Here is an 18498-nt window from a genome sequence, read left to right on the forward strand (position 1 = left end):
CTAGGAAGTCCTGCCCAAGTACAGGAGATTGGCCCCTTGGGGTTTCTTCCTGGTCTCTGATCCCTGAGGTCCTGTGAACAGAGATGGATGGGGTAAATCCATGACTTAACTCCCCTCCCAAGTTGGAAGGAGTGCTTTGGTTGTGGATTGCACAACTCCAGGACGCACCATTTATACAGATTACAAAAATTGTGCAATGGGGCTGTCCTGGCTTTGGCGGGTTTTCCCCGCACTGTGGCCCCACCTTCACTCCCAACCAGATCCCAGCCTTGGCTCCCCAAGGCCTGGCATATGTGGAAGGACTGAGTCTCTTGATTTGAAGCAGGAAACAGCAAGACAGGGTAGCATTCTGGACTCCTCACCTTACTGGGGGCAGCTTAGATTTTAACAGTCAGCTCCTGTCCCCTGCTGGGAAAATTTTCAACTTGCCCAGATCGGTTATTCATTCAACAAATATTTATTGAGTAGCTACTATGTGCCAAGGAGCCCTGATGGTGCAGTGGTTAAGAGCTTGGCTGATAACCAAAAAGGTCAGCAGTTTGAATCCACCAGCTTCTCCTTGGAAACCCTATGGGGCAGTTCTACTGTGTCCTATAGGGTTGCGGTGAGTAGAACTTGACTCGAGGGCAACGGGTTTGGTTTCGCTTACTATGTGTTAAACACAGAGCTAGGCACCAAGGAGAACAATGAACAGGACAGACACAATCCCTGCCCTCATGCAACCCATAGATCCTAAATTGTCTTGAGGTAAGCAACTAGAGAGGTAACTAACCTTCACAATGTAGTTCAACATTCTCAGAGTGATCACATATTATTTCATCCAACTGGCAACATCAGCCTAGATGGATGCTCTTACCCCTATTCTTACAGCAGCGAAATAGGGTAGCATGTGGTTAAATGTATGGGACCCGGAGCCTCTGTTTCATTGGTGAAACAGAGATGTAAATCTCTGTTTCACCAATGACTAGCACTGTGATATTAGAGAAGGTATTTCAATTCCTTAAGACTCAGTTTCTTCATCTGTGAAATGGGAATCATTGCTTCCATAAACTGAGTGTCTACTATGTGCCAGGCTCAGTTCTAAGACGTTCCTGTGCTCAAAGAACTTGCATCCTAGATCAGTGTTTTTCAATATTTTTCACTATAACCTACAATAAGAAAAACAAATTTATGTCATGACCACGTGAGATCACATGCAGGTTCTCACACACACACAACTGAAAAAAAAAACTTACCCTTACTACATACGTTGTTTGCAGACATTTTCTATCCTATTGAATTGAAGAGCAATTCTGGATATAACCCGTAATGATTTAATGATCCATTTTTTTTTTTTTTAATGCCTATTGCTGCCATGGGGATTAAATCAGAAGATACATGTAAAGGAGGGCCCCCAAACCAAACCCACTGCTGTTGAATTGATTCCGACTCATAGCAACCCCATAGGGTTTCCAAGCCTGTAGATATCTACAGAAGCAGTCCGCCACACCTCTCTCCCGAAGAGCCACTGATGGTTTTAAACCGCCAGCCTTACAGGTTAGCAGTCAATTGCTTTAGCCACTGTGCCACCACAGCCCCTTCAAGCAGGGCCCCAAACCAAAAAAAGTCAAAGCCATTGCCGTTGAGTCCGTTCTGACTCATAGCAACCCTATAGGACAGAGTAGAACTGCTTCATAGGGTTTCCAAGGAGCAGCTACACAGCAAGCAGATGCTCGTGTTCCCTGCTGTATCACAGCACCTGGTACACGGTAGGGGCTGAACAAATATTTGTTGAATGAATGAAAGACATGGTAGTCATTGATATTAGGAAAGCTTAGACTCAGAGAGGGAGACTTAGCAAAGATCAGAGAGCCAATGAATAGAGTAATGACTCAAATCCAGGTCTGACTCCAATGCCCAAATTAATTTTCTCTCCCCCTCTCCCAAATAGAATGGGTGCTGGTAGAAGACTAGATGGGAGACAAGCTGGATTAGGAGCGGAGAGCTGCAGACAGCCTTACCTGGAGCCACAAAGGTAGAACTAATTGGTTGATAAGCATGTGCCTTCTATATATACATATTGACCCCTGGCTGGAAATTTCTCCTCCAATTATCCTCTGGTTCTGATTCTTGAAATTGTTTTCTTGGGAGTGGAATTTTGTTTTTCTTTTGGCATAGTATGTTCCCTTTCTAGCCTGTAAAGTTATTCTTTTTCCTAATAGCTAGGGACCCCAAATGATTGACATTGGGGGTCACACCCGTGCCCAGAAATACCAGGTCTCTGTTTTGTACCCTTTGGAAACAAGAGATTCCTTAGTTAGAGATTAACTGGGAAAGCAGTGCCAGGGTGCTAGTTTTTTCTAGTGACCTGGCAAGGGCGAGGTGGACCCAAGGAGCCGGGCAGAGGCCAGTGTCTGCAGCCAGCCTGCTCAAGGACAGAAGGAATGTTCCCATCCTCACTGAGGTGTGCCCCTGTGATGACAGGGTTTCCCTACCCTGGAGAGGGCAGCCTTCTGATGTACCCCATCCTCAAGGGTTCAGTCACCTCCCCTGGGTCCAGACACGAGTAGGAGTTCAGAATGGCAAAAAGTCAAAGGTAGAAGAAAACCGCAGACATCACTGGATCTAACCTACCCTATGCAATGAGGTCCAATGAGGGAGATCCCTTGGGAGGTGGAATAGCTTCAGGATTAAATACACCCAGTTTGGAGTCAGACGGTCTGAATCCTGGATCTGCCACTTGATATGGGACAGTGGGCTTGTCATCTAACCTTCCCGTGTTCATTGCTCTCATCTATAAAAATATAGTGAGAATACCCATCTCCTAGGGCTGTCACATGGCCCCTAGATGGTGCAAACGGTAAAGTGCTCGGCTACTAAAGGTTAGCGGTTGAAACCCACCCAGCAGTGCTGCAGAAGAAAGGCCTGGCAGTCTGCTTCCATAAACATTACAACCAAGGAAACCTTATGGAACTGTTCTATTCTATAACACATGGGGTTGCCATGAGTTGAAACCAACTTGATGGCAACAAGTTTGAGTTTTTTGTTTGTTTGTTTAGGGCTGACATGGCGGTTAAAGGAGAAGATGCAAACAAAGATGGGTAATCATGATTCCATCGGTGGTGCTCACCGCAACTGCTGCTTTGCTGTTGTACAGTCAGAGGCAGAAAATGCCAGAGCCTGGGTGAAAACCCAGGTCTCCGGACCCATTTCTGCGTAGGTGGCAACCCAAAAAGCAGTGTAAGAGTGGACATCGATCACCTTGAGAATAACCACACACATGTGACCTTGGGCTGAGCCGAGAACATAGCAATGACCCACAGCGTTGGCTTTTTCAGGCGTTCTCATCCTGTCTCATTCAGTCATGGGTTGAGCACTAGCATACTGGTGCAATCGACTCCTTGGGGTAAATTCCTGGGAGTGAAATTTCTGGGTCAAAGAGGTGACAGAGCTTTTAAGAGCTTTTTTTAATTTTATTTTTATTGCATATTTTTCATTGTTGTAAAAGTATATATGACATTTGCCCGTTCAACGTTTTTCATATAAACAATTTAGTGATATCAATTACATGATTCATGGTGTGCAACCATCACCTGGCTCTCCCCATACAGCACCCTAGAGAGATTTTTAAAAATTACTTTACAGTCTCATCAGCAGAACTTACCAACCCTGAGCCTCATTAACTTTTTTTTTTCACCTTTGCCAAAGACATAAGTGAGAAATATCTCATTGTTGTTTTCTTCTGCAAAACTTTAATGCAAAGGGAAATTATCTCTTCATTTGCTTATTATTTATTTATTCTTTTCTGAACTGATTGTTTGTGTACCAGGCCAATTTTGTTTGTTCTTCCCAGTAGGTTTGCTTCCCTTTTTGTTGTAGTGGTTGTTGTTTTCTTATTCCTTTAGAAGAATTAAAAGTATTTAGTACTATTTTTCTCTGGCCTGAATGATGTACATCGTTTCTGGTTGGGACACACGAGGCCCTGTCTAAACCCGAGTCTAGATGTCTGTCTTAGTCTCCAACTGCTTCTGTAACAGAAATACCACAAGTGAGTGGTTTTAAAGGACAGAAATGTATTTTCTCACAATTCCGGAGGCTAGAAGTCTGAATTCAGAGTGTGGCTCTATGGGGAGGTCCTTGTCTATTTCAGCTTCTAGTAGCCACAGTCCTTAGGGTTCTGGTTTTGTAGGTACATCTGTCTCAGCCATCTTCTGATAGTGGTCCTTCTTCCCCCATGTCTGCTTGCTTTTCTGTGCCAAATCTGTTCTTTTTATACCTTAAAAGTAAGTTTAAGACACACCCTACACTGATAGGACATCATTAACATGACAAAGAAAACCCAGTTCCCAAATGAGATTGTATCCACAGGTATAGGGGTTAGGATTCCAGCACATATTTTAGGGGGACACACTTCAATCCATAACAGTGTTCTTGGAGGATTAAAGTAAAATTGGTTTCTGGACCTGGGCAAAGACCTGGGCAGGAGAACAGGAAGTCTGGGCTGGAGCCTATTGGTAAGCATCGCCTTCACTCAACACAGCTGGGCATCCTGCCATACTTCCCAGGGGTCAATTCCCCACTCTATTCTCAAGCATCCACCCTCTCCCCAGCCCCATGCACCTATTGACCTCAATGCCACCGAGAACTGACCCCATCTCCTCAGCCTACCTGCACCCAGACTCATCTTCTGCATCACCTTTCCTGTTAAAAAAAAAACTGTTACGATAGAGGAAAGTGTCCTTCCTCCTGTAAAAGCCCACTCCTCCTGTGTGCTTGGATGACCTTGACTTCTCAACTTCACTTACTCCTTCCTCCTGTATCATCAGTCTTCTCTTATCTGCTGGATTATTCTCATCTACTAGTCCTTGCTTCAGAAACTCTGCTTTGCCCCTTAGAGGGACAAGTGATTTCATGTCTTTTTTGAGATGATGAGGCTAAGGCGTAGAGTTTTGAAAAACTGATCAGACAGAACACACAGGATTAGAATGAGCAGTTGGTGTGGGTGGGGAGAGTGTAGGAAATGAGCCAAATGGAGACAATCCTCTCCCCCAAGAAAGGGGCATCGTCTACCCATCTACCTATAGTGCTTACCCCAATCTGGGCTCCCACGTCCAGAGGCCCTGGTCACACCTCGGAAGCCCACAGGTGGCACACCTGCTCCCTGGCTCATGACCATCAGGGTGTGATGAGAAGCAGCTATTCTAAGTTGCTGCCTTGGCATCTTAGGGCATGCTACACCCCAGGGATGGACATTAAATAAGACCCCAACCTCAGAGTTCCTGCCATTAGCTTCCTGCCTTGCTTTCCTGGGTTACTTTGCGAAAGAGCCACTTAGAACTAACCCATGTAAGCTGGTGACCACTGCCCTAAATACCCTGTTATAGGTGCATGCTGCTTTGATTTGCTCTGTCTGTCTCTGTCTCTGTCTTTCTCTCTCTCGTGACCTGGGACAGACAGTTGCCCTTCCCCAGCTAGTGTGCTCTTCTAGTTTAGGACCTGAGAGTAATTAACGTCTTTGTTTCACTGCCTTTGTGAGTGAGTATTGAAACTGTACCTTCAATCAAACAGCCCAGATTATTTAGGGCAATTTCAGTCCACATGCAGGTAGTCTCTCCAGCTGACCCTCATGGGTGGCTGTAGGCTCTCCCTCCAGTGGGCCCTCATTCACTTATTTGTGTCCCTAATCCACTAATTAATAGCACACAGGGGCTCTGTTGCATGTGATATTTTCCTGGCAGAACCCATGGACCCCTCCTTCATTGGCAGCCACATAGCCTTAAGGCCCAGGCTGTGTCCTGAATACTAACACCTGCCCCTGTTGGGACATGTGGCTCAGGTGAGTTCCAGGGCCCCAGGCTGTTCCCTGCTCCCTCTGAATGTGGACAGGCCAGGTTGGGGGGAGCTGGCTCTGGAGGCCTGAAAGAGCACGAACAGCCTCTGCCCTCTCTGACGGGTGGAACTTGGAGAGGCCCAGAATGTTTGTGGAGACCTTGACCCCTCCCTTTTCCCAAGAAGCCAAAACCAAGCTGTTGCCATTGAGTCGACTTACACTCATAGTGACCCCATAGGACAGAGTAGAACTGCCCAGACAGGGCTTCCAAGGCTGCAATCTTTATGGAAACCTACTGCCACATCTTTCTCCTGTGGAATGACTGGTGGGTTCCAACCGTAGACCTTTTGGTTAGCAGCTGAGCATTTAACAATGTGCCACCAGGGCTCCTTCTTTTCCCAAGAGAAGGGGTACTATTGATTGCCTGGGGGAAATGATGTGAAATCAGCAGTGTGAGTCTGTGGTAGACAGAACAATGGTCCCCCCAAAGATGTCCACATCCAAATCCCCAGAACCCGTGAATGTTACCTTATGTAAAAAAAAGACTTTGGAGATGTGATTAAGGATCTTGAGATGGGGAGGTGATCCTGGTTTATCTAGGTGGGTGCAACGCAATCACAACAGGCCTTAGTAGAAGAATGTAGGAAAAGTGAGAGTCAGAGGAGGCAGGAGATGTGGTGATGGAAGCAAGGGGTCAGGCTGGAATGATTCCAGGAAGAGGTCACGAGCCAAGGAACGCAGGCAGCCTCCAGAAGCTAGAAAAGACAAGGGAACAGATTCTTCCTCAGAGCCTCCAGAAGGAACCAGCCCTGCTGACACCTTGATTTTAACCCTGTGAAATCGATTTCAGACTTCTGGCCTCCAGAACTGTACGAGAATACATTTGTGTTATTCTAAGTCATTCATTTTGCAGTAATTCGTTACAGCAGCAAAAGGAAAATAATATAGAGTCCATTTTGGATCTGGGGGCAACACAGGCAGCACCTTCCTCTTGTGGGGTGACTTTGAAATCATCTATTTCTTGAAGATAAGAGTGCTGTCTGCTATGGAATTTCTTTCATTAGATCTACTAACAATCACTGAGCCTCTACTATATGCCAAGCAGAGTTCTAGGCATTGGGAATCCAGTGGAGAAGAAAACAGGTATGTCTGCTTTCCTGGGGCTTATAGGCTTGTGGAGGAAGAGAGCAATGAAGCAGTGTACAACAAAATAAGAAGATCCTTTCAAACATTGAGATCCAGGAAGGCCTTTTTGAGGTGGTGACATTTGAGCTGAGACTCAAACTATGAGAAGGAAACAGTAGCATGGAAATCTGGGGGAGTGTATTTAGGCAAGAGGGAACAGTGATGGAGAGAGAGAGGGCTTGGCTTGTTCAAAGAATAGATAGGCAGTGTTTCTGGAGTCTAGAAAGTGAGAGGAAGAGAGGAGGAACAGGAGAGATTTACAGGACCTTGGAGGCATGGTAAAAGCAATGAGTTACCATTCGAGGGTTAAAACAAGGTAGTGTTGTGCTTATGGCTATGGCTTCTAAAAATACTGTTCCAATAGCTGTGTGGAATATGGATTGATTTTTGGCAGGGGGAAGGGAAGGAGGTACAGAATGGTGGCAAAGAGACAGATAGGAGACTTCAGTAGCTGAGAATAGTAGGTGATGTTAGTGGAGACGGGTGGAAGGGGGAGCAGTCAGGAGTAGGGGAGTGGGTGGAGCTGCAAGGCTTGGATGTGGTAGCAAAGGCAAAGTCAGGAATCGTGGATGATCTTGGGACTGTTGCTTGAGTGAGTGGGCCACTTACTGAGACACAGAAGGCTGAGGGACAGGTGTGGGGGTTGACTCTCTTTCTTACTGGCCCAAAATGCCGCTCAAGTAAATAAACCACTTGAATCAAAAACGAAAACCAACCCATTGCTGTCAAGTCAATCCAACTCATAGCAACCCTTTAAGACAGAGTAGAACTGCCCCATAGAGTTTCCAAGGAGCGCCTGGTGGATTCAAACTGCCGACCTTTTGGTTAGCAGCCATAGCACTTAACCACTACACCACCAGGGCTTCCAAAGCTTTCTCCAAACTCTGGGGCCCCCAACCTGGTATGAGGCTGTGCTACATAGTGGTTAAGTGCACAGTCTCTGGCATGAGATTTCCTGGGATCAAATCTCAGTGGCTTCCTAGCTGTGTGATCCTGTGGTTACTTAGCCCATCTGTGCCTCAGTTTCCTCATCTGTATAATGGGGATAATGAAACCTACCTCCCTGTGGTGTTATGAGAACTAAATGAATGTCTAGCATATTGTAAAAAAAAAATTTCCCTTATTAAATGTTGCTATTATGGCTTCCCTTGCAGCCCTATCGAATTCCAGGCCATACAGCCCTTCTAAGGCAGCATCAACCAGGAAAAAGAAGTAATGAGTAAAACAGAGGGAAATGCGTTCAGGGATTTTATTTTCCAGCCCCTACCCACCCACCACAATGATACCTAATTTTATCTGGAGGAGTTTCACTCAGAAAATGATGCCAGGACCTGGAAGATGGGCACTTTTCCTCCTGGCTTTGGAAAAGCTAAAGTTCTTCTTTGAACCTTGGCTTCTTCTCTTGTCTTGGAGGTCCCATTGGCTTAGCCACCTCCTTCTTCTCCTCCACTAGTCCCTTCTGCCCAGCTGTCTCTTCCAGCCTGGTCGTGTTCTTCAGCACAGGCAACTTCTGCTCAGGTAACTCTTCCTCCTCAAAAGTTTCTTCCTCTTCTTCAGGCAATACCTTCTCTTCTACCAGCTTGCTTTGCTCAACAAATAATAGCTATTAAAAAAAGAAGGAACAGATGAAAGAAGGGCACAAAGAAATGAAGAGAAAAAATATATACTACTGTGATTGCAATTGCCAAGACCTCTTTTTCTGGGAGGAAGTAACAGAAAGAATCAGTTCTTGGCCTAGAGGTCTTCAGAATTGAAAAAGGTCCATTTGGTTTGGATAGGGGAGTGTCTGACTATGGTTTTGCCCTTTTGGTAAAAGCACCTGTGGGGAACCACCCCTCCCCCACTCTAAGTTCACAGATGTGGCTTCCCCATCTCTAGCGCCAGGGCTGGGCACATGACCCAGGCCTAGCCAATGAGACTGCTACCCAGGATATTTGCTGAGGCTGAGAATGAGGTGGTTTCTTTCTAAGTGGTAGGATGTTAGATTGGAACTATGGAGCAATCTCTGGTCCTTCATGGGGGAAGAGATTGCTTCAGAATGAAGCCATTGCTTGAGAATGAAGCCAGTGTAGAAAAAAACAGAGATGAGGAGAGAGAATGTCTTAGCATTACTGTTTGATCTTCTGAATCTATCCCTGCCTGACAGTCTACCAGTTATATGAGATAAATCCCCATTGTTCCTCACACCAATGAGTAGTATTCCTAACATTTGCAACTGAATGGGTCCTGATTATTGCTGATGGAACCTTCCAGAAGATGGTCTCACAGAGGCAAGATCAAAAAGAAAAAAAAACCCAAACCCATTGCCTTCAAGTCGATTCTATAGGACAGGGTAGAGCTGCAACACGGAGTTACCAAAGAGCGCCTGGTGGGTTTGAACTGCCAACCCTTTGGTTAGCAGCTGTAGCTCTTAACCACTACTCCACCAGGGTTTTCTGAGGCAAGATTGGGAGAGGGGAATTATGGTCCTATCCATCATGCCAGAAGGCAAGACCCCATCAAAGTATCTGCTTGCCATCTCACCATCTGTAGACCAAGGGAAGCAGCTTGTAGGAGCCAAGGGCAGCTTGCCCTTCCCCGTGTTTTTTTTATAGCCTGCCATTTCTGCTTCCTCATAGTCCTCTTGAAGTAAGATGACTAGTAATGTCATGTTCCTTAGAAGGGAGGATGGCGAGATTTTGTCTTACATACTTTGGACATGTTATCAGAAGGGACCAGTCCCTGGAGAAAGACTAGTAAAGTGCTTGGTAAAGTGGAGGGCCAGTGAAAAGACAAAGGTCCTTAGTGAGATGGATTGACACAGTGGCTGCAACAGTGAGCTCAAACATAGCAACAATTGTAAGGATGGTGCAGTACTGGGCAGTGTTTCATTCTGTTGTACATAGGGTTGCTATGAGTTGGAACCGACTTGATGGCACCTAACAATAACCACGGTAAAGCCACCCAAACTTAATGGTTGCCCATCTATCCTCAGCTATCTTCAGAGTGGACAAGATCATGAGAACTCTTGGCGCATTCTTCTCCAGGCTATTGAGTTCCTGGTAATTCTTTGTGGGACAAAATAATTCAGGGTCCTGCTGTTTTCCCTTACCTGGTCCTCCTCCTCAATCCTGGTATTGATTTGACTTTCCAGGAAATCAGAAAAGCTCTTCACAGTATATTCTCCCTTGTATACCACACCCTGGGGGGGAAAAAAAACCAGAATAGTGAGGACGGTGGCCTTTCCTATAAGGTGTTCAGGAATTGTTCCATAGGTACATCCAGGGTCAAATTCCTAACAACCTGGGTGACCATGAACAGGCTACTTAACTTTTCTGAGCCTCTGTTACCAAGGTTCTAAAATAACAATCCTAACAAATCCTCCACCGTAGGGTTGTAATGTAGTGATTCAAAGCATGGGCTCTGGAGCCAGACTGCCAGGGCACAAGCCCTAGCTCATCACTTGGCAGTGTGCTCTTGTTGCTTAACCTCTCTATGACTCAGCTTCTTCATCTGTAGTATGCGGATAATAATAGTATCTACCTCAGAGTGTTGTTTTAAGGATTAAATAAGTTAATATAGGTAAAGTACTTAAAATGGGGGCTGGCTCATAGTGAGCAGTGTATGTATTTGCTATTACTGTAGTAATAATTTCAGAAAGTATCTGGTACATGCTGGGTGCTCAGCCATCACGAGTTCCATTTCTTCATTCAGTCTACAAGAAGAATGAGAAGTGGTTTACTGTCAACTGGTTATCTAAACTCCTTTTCTAATGACTTAAGACCCTTCCTCTCATTCCAGCCTTACCCTCCACTTGGATCTCCTGTACAAGTAGAACGGCACCTCCTTCAAAGTGCTTCAGTTATCCTCCTGTCCTCTTTGCTCATGCTGTCCTTCTATACCTATAGTTACATCCCTTCCTTTAATCCAATTTCAATCCCTATGGTTTTTCAAATCTCCAGTGTCTTCGTGAAGACTTCCAGACATATCTGCCCTCCAGAATCTGTCCCTCCCCTCAATTCCAGCTGCATTTAGAGAGGGGCCCATATCATGTGACCTCTTGTTCACACTCAGCCATACTCTTCTCTGGAGCAGGGACCTCTGCTTGCACTTCTTTGATTGACATGTCTCCCCTCAACCTGTCTAAGTGGCATGAAGAATGTGTTTCATCAACACTGGTGATGGTCAATGACTACAATCCCAAAATGTAAAAGCCACTGTTTGTCTCTAATGTGCTTTCTTCCTTCTACTGGTAGCACCCCACCCTGAATATTCATATGGAGATTTCCCCCCATCTTATCCCATATAGTCATGGTCAGGCTTGGCCTCTATACCAGAGGGAACCATGGAACCCAGGCCTGATAAATCAAAACACTCACTGGTTTATCAGGAATCACTGGACACAGTGATTGGGTCAGGGGTGGGCAACTGACCTAAGCAAGACTCAGCTATAGTGAGTCTTAGGACTTTTGTAGAAGCTACTGGAAAATACTCTTTGGACTTGAACATGGGTGGGTGATAGGGGCTGGAACTGAGAATGAAGCTTGTTCGGTAGAAGGCAAAGCTGGAAAAAGGGAGAAAATGAGTCCCTGATGACAACATAACAACATTTTCAGTTATGTGTGTCCCAGGAGCTCCTTACTTGTTCAGAGTCAACGGGGAAGAGCCTGAAGAATGGGTACCGGTCCAGGTACATCAGCTGAATGTCGTTTGCCGTGATGTCAATCTTGGCGATGGTTACTGTGGAGTGGTTTTGATACTTTCTGCCCAGCTCTTCCCACAGTGGAAAGAGTGTCCTGCACTTTTCAGACCAGGGCGCATCTGGAAGAGAAGAGCCATTATTCAGGCTCATGCTGATGGAGGATCTAGAAGCCAGTACCATCTAGTAAGCTCCATTACTGCACCTTACTCGTATATCTGCTGCTTTGCAAATTGCGCTCTCTCTTTAATGGTAATTTTTTTTATTTATTTAAATGTAGTACCTGATGATTACTAAATAAATTAGAAAAAAAAAGTAACCTAGTCCCTTTCTACTCCAGACACTAACACTTTAGCATGCTAGGGGTTTTTCTTCTAATCTTTGTTGTTTAATCCTTTATTTTAACACAGCTTTCCACCCTTGTTGAAAAAGAAAAGCAAGAAAAAATATCACCTTAGATGATTCCTTTTGCTCTGCCAAAAAGCGTGTGTGTGTGCGTGTGTGTGTGCATGCTAGGGTTCTTCAACAGAGTTTAAGTTACTTGCCCAAGGCCACCTAATTATTAAGCAGAGGAGGTGGGATCTGAAGACAGGCTTCTTGGACTTGTGACTATTATGCCACACTGCCTTTCAGAGCAGTGGAGGAGAACATGCCCAAGAAGTAAACTGGAGGTTGTCGCAAGTACAACTACCCCTGGGAAGGGGGCGGACACTGGACTTTTTGTAGCTGTTTCTTTGAGCTTTGAGTCTGGCCCAGGCACCCAGCCCTCTGGAGAGCAATCAGTGACCAGCTCCAGCAAGAAAGGGAAACCAAACTTTCCCTGCTTCTCAGTCCTCTCAAGCCTAGCGCTCAAAGTTTCTAGCTGTATGGGCAAGATGACCTCAAAGGCCCTCGGACACTATATTTGGATGATCATCTCCCATTTACCAATCGAGTGCCTCCATTTCCATTCCATCTGCACCAACTACCCACCAGCCCCCTGGAGCCAGTCAGCCTCTGGGTTGGAATAGGAAGGGGCATAATGGCTGTAGCCCCAGGGGACCAATCTGACAGTCTTGCTTCCTAGAAAATGAGACTGCTTTTACAATGACCAAATGGGCATTCTCCTAACTCTGAGTGTCAGGTAAGTACAGATAGGCTGCTCCAGCCACTCACTGAAAGGCAGCAAGCACGTCGTGGTTATTCAACACACAGACCTTAACCACCTTGCCCTGTGCCTGAGCGTCCCTTTCAGTGAGATTTAAAGGCCTCTTGATGCAGTTGAGCCCTTGTCTCACCCTCACAGAAGTGGCGGCATCAGAGCTCCCTTTGAACTTGTTGCCACATACTTACAATGTGGCTTGAAAGTAAAATAATTGACCTCCCTGAAGTCCCTATTCTATATCATGGTGAAAGCCATTAGACCTTCTGTTATGGACTGAATTTCATCCTCAAAAAAATATGTGTTGTTGGCATTAACAGGATACAAACTGTAACTAATGATACACAAATACTGGAAGATAAGCTAGATTACTGGGATCCTGGAAATCCTGGTGACATAGTGGTTAAGTGCTATGGCTGCTAAAGGTTGGCAGTTTGAATCCACCAGTCGCTCCTCGGAAACTCTATGGGGTAGTTCTACTCTGTCTTACAGGGTCGCTAAGAGTCAGAATTGACTTGAGGGCAACCGGTTTTATGTTCATCAAAAGACTTCATCGAAACAGTAAAAAGAGAACCTATGGTCTTGGATAAATTTCTAGCTATGACAAATTTGACAAATGCCTAATCTCTAAAATCTACAAGAAAATCCAACACCTCTACAACAAAAAGACAAATAGTACAATTAAAAAATGGGCAAAAGATATGAACAGACTCTTCACCAAAGAAGACATTCAAATGGCTAATAGATACATGAGGAAATGCCATTAAAGAAATGCAAATCAAAACCACAACGAGAGTCCACCTCACCCCGACATTACTGGCATGAATAAAAAAAAAAAAAAACAAATGTTGGAGAGGCTGTGAGGTGATTGGAACTCTTATGCACTACTGGTGGGAATGCAAAGTGGTGCAACCACTTTGGAGAACAATACGGCACTTCCTTAAAAAGTTAGAAATAGAAATACCGTATGATCCAGGAATCCCACTCCTAGGAGTATATCCTAGAGAAACAAAAGCCATCACACAAATAGACATAGGTACACCCATGTTCATTGCAGCATTGTCCACAATAGCAAAAAGGTGGAAAGAACCTAGGTGCCAACAGATGAATGGATAAACAAACTATGGTACATACACAGAATGGAATACTATGACGATGAAGAACAGTGATGAATCTGCAAAGCATCTCAAACATGGATGAATCTGGAGGGTATTATGCTGACTGAAATAAGTCAGTCACAAAAGGACAAATATTGTGTGAGATTACTAATGTAAAAACTCATGAAAAGGTTTACACAAAAAAAGAAACAATCTTTTATGGTTACAAGGTGGGGGTGGGAGGGAAAAACACTAAATAGACGACAGATAAGCGCTAACTTTGGCAAAGGGTAAGACAGTACGCAATACTGGGGAAGCCAGCACGACTTGCTCAAGAAAGGTCATGGAAGCTTCACAGACACATCCAAACTCCCTGAGGGACCAAGTTACTGGGCTGAAGGCTGGGGACCATAGTCTCAGGGGACATCTAGCTCAATTGGCATAACATAGTTTATAAAGAAAATGTTCTACATTCTACTTTGGTGAGTGGCATCTGAGGTCTTAAAAGCTTGTGAGCAGCCATCTTAGACACTCCACTGGTCTCGCCCCATCTGGAGCAAGGGAGAATGAAGAAAACCAAAGACACGAGGGAAAGATTAGTCCAAAGGATTAATGGACCACAACTACCACAGCCTCCACAAGACTGAGCCCAGCACAACTAGATGGTGCCCAGCTACCACCACTGACTACCCTGACAGGGATCACAATAGAGGGTCCCACACAGAGCTGGAGAAAAATGTAGAACAAAATTCTAGCTCACAAAAGAAAAAAAAGACCAGACTTACTGGTCTGACAGAGACTGGAGAAACCTCAAGAATATGGCTACTGGACGCCTTTATAGCTCAGAAATGAAGTCACTCCTGAGGTCCACCCTTCAGCCAAAGATTCGACAGACCTATAAAACAAAATGAGACTAAATGGGCACACCAGCCCAGGGGCAGGGAGGAGAAGACAGGAGGACAGGAAAGCTGGTAATGGGGAAACCGAGGTCAAGAAGGGGAGAATGTTGACATGTTGTAGGTTTGGTAACCAATGTCACAAAACAATATGTGTATTAATTGTTTAATGAGAAACTTGTTTGCTCTGTAAACCTTCATCTAAAGTACAATTTAAAAAAGGGGGAAAAATTCGTGTTATAAATCTGAACCCCCATACATATGTATGTAATCCCATTTGGGAATGGGTTTTTTTTGTTATCTTAATGAGGCTGTATCTGTGTAGGGTGTGTCTTAAACCAATCACTTCTGAGATATAAAAGAAGCCATTAGGCACAGAACAAGGAAGCACAGATAGGGAAAGCTACATGCCACGTAGAAACCTCCAAGGAGCATGACGAAGAATGCTAGAGAAGCTGAGACAAGGATTTTTTTCAGGAAGGAGCACAGAAAGCCTTCCCCTAGAGCCCGGGACTTCTAGGCTCCTAAACTGTGAGAAAATAAATTTCTGTTCACTCAAGCCACCCGATTGTGGTATTTCTATTATAGCAGCACCAGGGGAATGAAGACACCTTTCCCCTAGGCTTGTGGTGAGGAGGGACAGAAAGCACCTGTCAAAAGCAAACTCACGCCTGGCTCATTGCAGTGCTCGATAATGGGTAACTTCTCTGTAAAAGCAAAAGGTATGTCCAAAATAACTTCAGCATCACCCTCCTCTGTGTCTCAGCATTTACACGAATGCCCCTGGCTTTGGCTCTCACATGCAGATCAGAAACGGGAGAAAAGACAACAGTGCTTAACGTGAGCACCAGAAATAATTATAACGATAGGAATAGCAACCGCAGTAATGGCTGTCAGTCATCAAGTGCTTATAATACACCAGACACTGTGTGCTAAGTCCTTTACACCCATGACTTGGGTCCCCACCTCAGCCACACCAACTCAGGTAGGTTAAATATGGGACATTTGATAAGTCACATAAAGCCAGAAATAGGGGCATTCTGTAAAGCAGTTATGAGCATGGATTCTGGAGTTGGACTAAACCAAAAAACAAATATAAATATAAAACAAAACCAAACCTGTTGCCAATGAGTCAATTCTGACTCATAGTGACCCTATAGGACAGAGGAGAACTGCCCCATAGGGTTCCCAAGTCTGTAAATCTTTATAGAAGCAGGCTACCCCATCTTTCTCCAGCGGAGTGGCTGGTGGATGAGAACCATTGACCTTTCAGTTAGCAGCCAAGCACTTCAGCCACTGCACTGCCAGGAGTCAGACTACACTGGTTCAAATCCCAGCTCCAGCGTTTAATATCCAGGTGGCTTTGGAAAAGTGACTTTACCTTCCTCAGACTGCGTTTAATCATCTGCAATGTGGGAACGATGACAGTAGCTACTTTCCAAAGATGTTGTAAGGATTAAATGAGAGGAACAACAACAACAAAAAATATATATATATATATAAAACTTGTTTCCTTTGAATTGATTCTGATTCATAGCAACGCTATAGGACACAGTAGAACTGCCCCATAGGGTTTCCAAGGAGAGCCTGGTGGATTCGAACTGCTGACCTTTTAGTTAGTAACCAAGCCCTTAACCACTACCACCACGGCTTTCTCTTTCTCTCTCTCTTTATATATGTATGTATGTATATACATATATATACACACACATATATGTATATATACACACACAGACAGTATAGCTCAGCTATACTGTAGCATTCAATCCAATATCAGCCATCAGCATTGCTATGGTTATAAACAGCCAAAGGCCTGGATTATGTGGAAGATATTCCACATGTTTCAATAATTAGCTTTTGGAACAGCATCACATTACAGCTGATAGCATCTGGAACCAAACTCTTTGGGTGACTGAAAACCATCCTTCACAAGCTGCTTAGTTGGGCTTTGGAGACTTGAATGGCCAAGAATTGAAGGCAACACTTGAGAAGTAACACTGGGGGAGCGTTGCTTCCCATCTGCCTCTGCAGACTTACTTACAGAACATCACAAACACGTCTCTTTCCTTGTCAAAGACAACTATGTTGAAGTTCTTTCCCACCAGCTGCTTAACTGGTCCCTGGTCCCAGTAGTTTGGAATCTCTTCACTGGATTGATGTTTCTAGAAAGCAAATTCAAGAGATCTAACAGTCTCCAGAAAGAGGCTGGCAGTTGGGGATCCCTACTGTGATTGGAAACAATGGAAGTTTTTCTCTTGTTCTCACACAAGAGCCTTGGGAGAGAGTTTGAAATGCTGAGCCACACGATGAGCTTGATGACAGCCCTGGGTTGTCCAGGAAAATTGGGATCAGAGGGCCGAGGAGGAGACAGAGCTCCAAACTAGGATGGGTTCTAGCATTTCAAATGCATGACTTTTGGGATTTTTAGATGAGAGTGGCGTTCACGCATTAACATCTTTAGTTCATGCAAAGGGCAGCCTCCCTCCAACCTCAGTCTTTGCTTACGCTCTTCCCTCTGCCTGGAATGTCTTCTCCACTCCTCACCCCTGCCCTGCCTGCTTATAAATTCACTCAGATTCATCCTTCAGAATGACCTCAAGGGAAGCCTTCCCTGACCTGCCCCCAGAGTAGGTCAGATCCCACTACCACAAGTTCTCCATAACACTGGGTACTTTTTCTGGTATCATTTATTAAAAATTATCATTTATATTTATTTGTCTGGTTGGTTATTTGATTAACATGTATCTTCCTAGGTAGACAGAATGTCATGAAGGACTTTTTTCCGCTCATCATTGAGTATGTACTTCCTGGTACATAATTGTACACACTTGCCATCAAGTTGGTTCCAACTCATAGTGACCCCATGTGTGTCAAAGTAGAACTGCACTCCCTAGGGTTTCCAATGGCTGATTTTTTGGAAGTAGATCACCAGGCCTTTCTTCTGAGGTGCCTGTGGACAGACTTGAACCTTCAACAATTTGTTTAGCAGCCAAGCAGTTAACTGCTTGCACCATCCAGAGGCTCCTTCAATAAATGTTTTGTGAATAAATGAATGAAAGAATACACAAATCTCTTGCTTTTCCTTAAAGGAGGTGGTAGAAATCTCGGGCCATATCCTATTTTTCTCTAGAACTATTGTCTCCTTAATGTCTCTTGAATCCACACTCATCTCTCCATCCACACTGCCACCACCTTAGTCCAGGTAGCCTTTATCTCTCATCTGGACCACTGAAATAGCCTCCTGAATGTTCTCTCTGCATTTCCTCTTGAGCCTCTCCACACCCTTATTCTCCTGCAGGCAGGGTCCTATGTGCACCATGCAAACCTGGCTTGCCATTGCTCTTAGGATACCAAATCCTTAATATGCTTACAATGCTCATGTTTTCTGGCCTCTGCCCAGCTCACCAGCCTTTTCACCCACAGTTCCCTCCTTCACCCTGCCCCAGATTCTGGAAAGGACTCAAAACACCCCTATACTCTGAGCATAAAAGGGGTGAAGGGCTGGGGGCTAGTGATGGGAAATGGTGAAAATGAGGGAGAATTACGAATGGATCAGCCCAGGCAGGTCTCATTTGGCACGAGGAGGATGTTCATCTTCTTTCCAAAAGCAGAAATGGCACGTGGGCCCTTGAGAGGGAGGTGAACACCTTCTTAGGTTTAAGCAGAGGGAAGAGAGAAGTTGGGAGGAGTTT

General features: G+C 44.8%; 1 protein-coding gene across 1 annotated transcript in view; it reads right to left on the reverse strand.

The window, feature by feature from the left end:
• Positions 1-8045: 8045 nt before the first annotated feature.
• The window catches only part of PDILT (protein disulfide isomerase like, testis expressed), a 38483-nt gene continuing 28030 nt past the window's right edge, over positions 8046-18498 (reverse strand). The window contains exons 8-11 of the mRNA XM_003418804.3: positions 16848-16968; positions 11616-11794; positions 10086-10175; positions 8046-8597 (exon numbers count right to left, since the gene is read on the reverse strand). Of these exons, the coding sequence (XP_003418852.1) occupies positions 8364-8597; positions 10086-10175; positions 11616-11794; positions 16848-16968 (624 nt within the window). The 3' untranslated portion in view covers positions 8046-8363. The remainder of the gene's footprint in view (positions 8598-10085; positions 10176-11615; positions 11795-16847; positions 16969-18498) is intronic.

Source organism: Loxodonta africana, chromosome 12, assembly GCF_030014295.1.
Source record: "Loxodonta africana isolate mLoxAfr1 chromosome 12, mLoxAfr1.hap2, whole genome shotgun sequence".
In the NCBI taxonomy this organism is placed as follows: domain Eukaryota; kingdom Metazoa; phylum Chordata; class Mammalia; order Proboscidea; family Elephantidae; genus Loxodonta; species Loxodonta africana.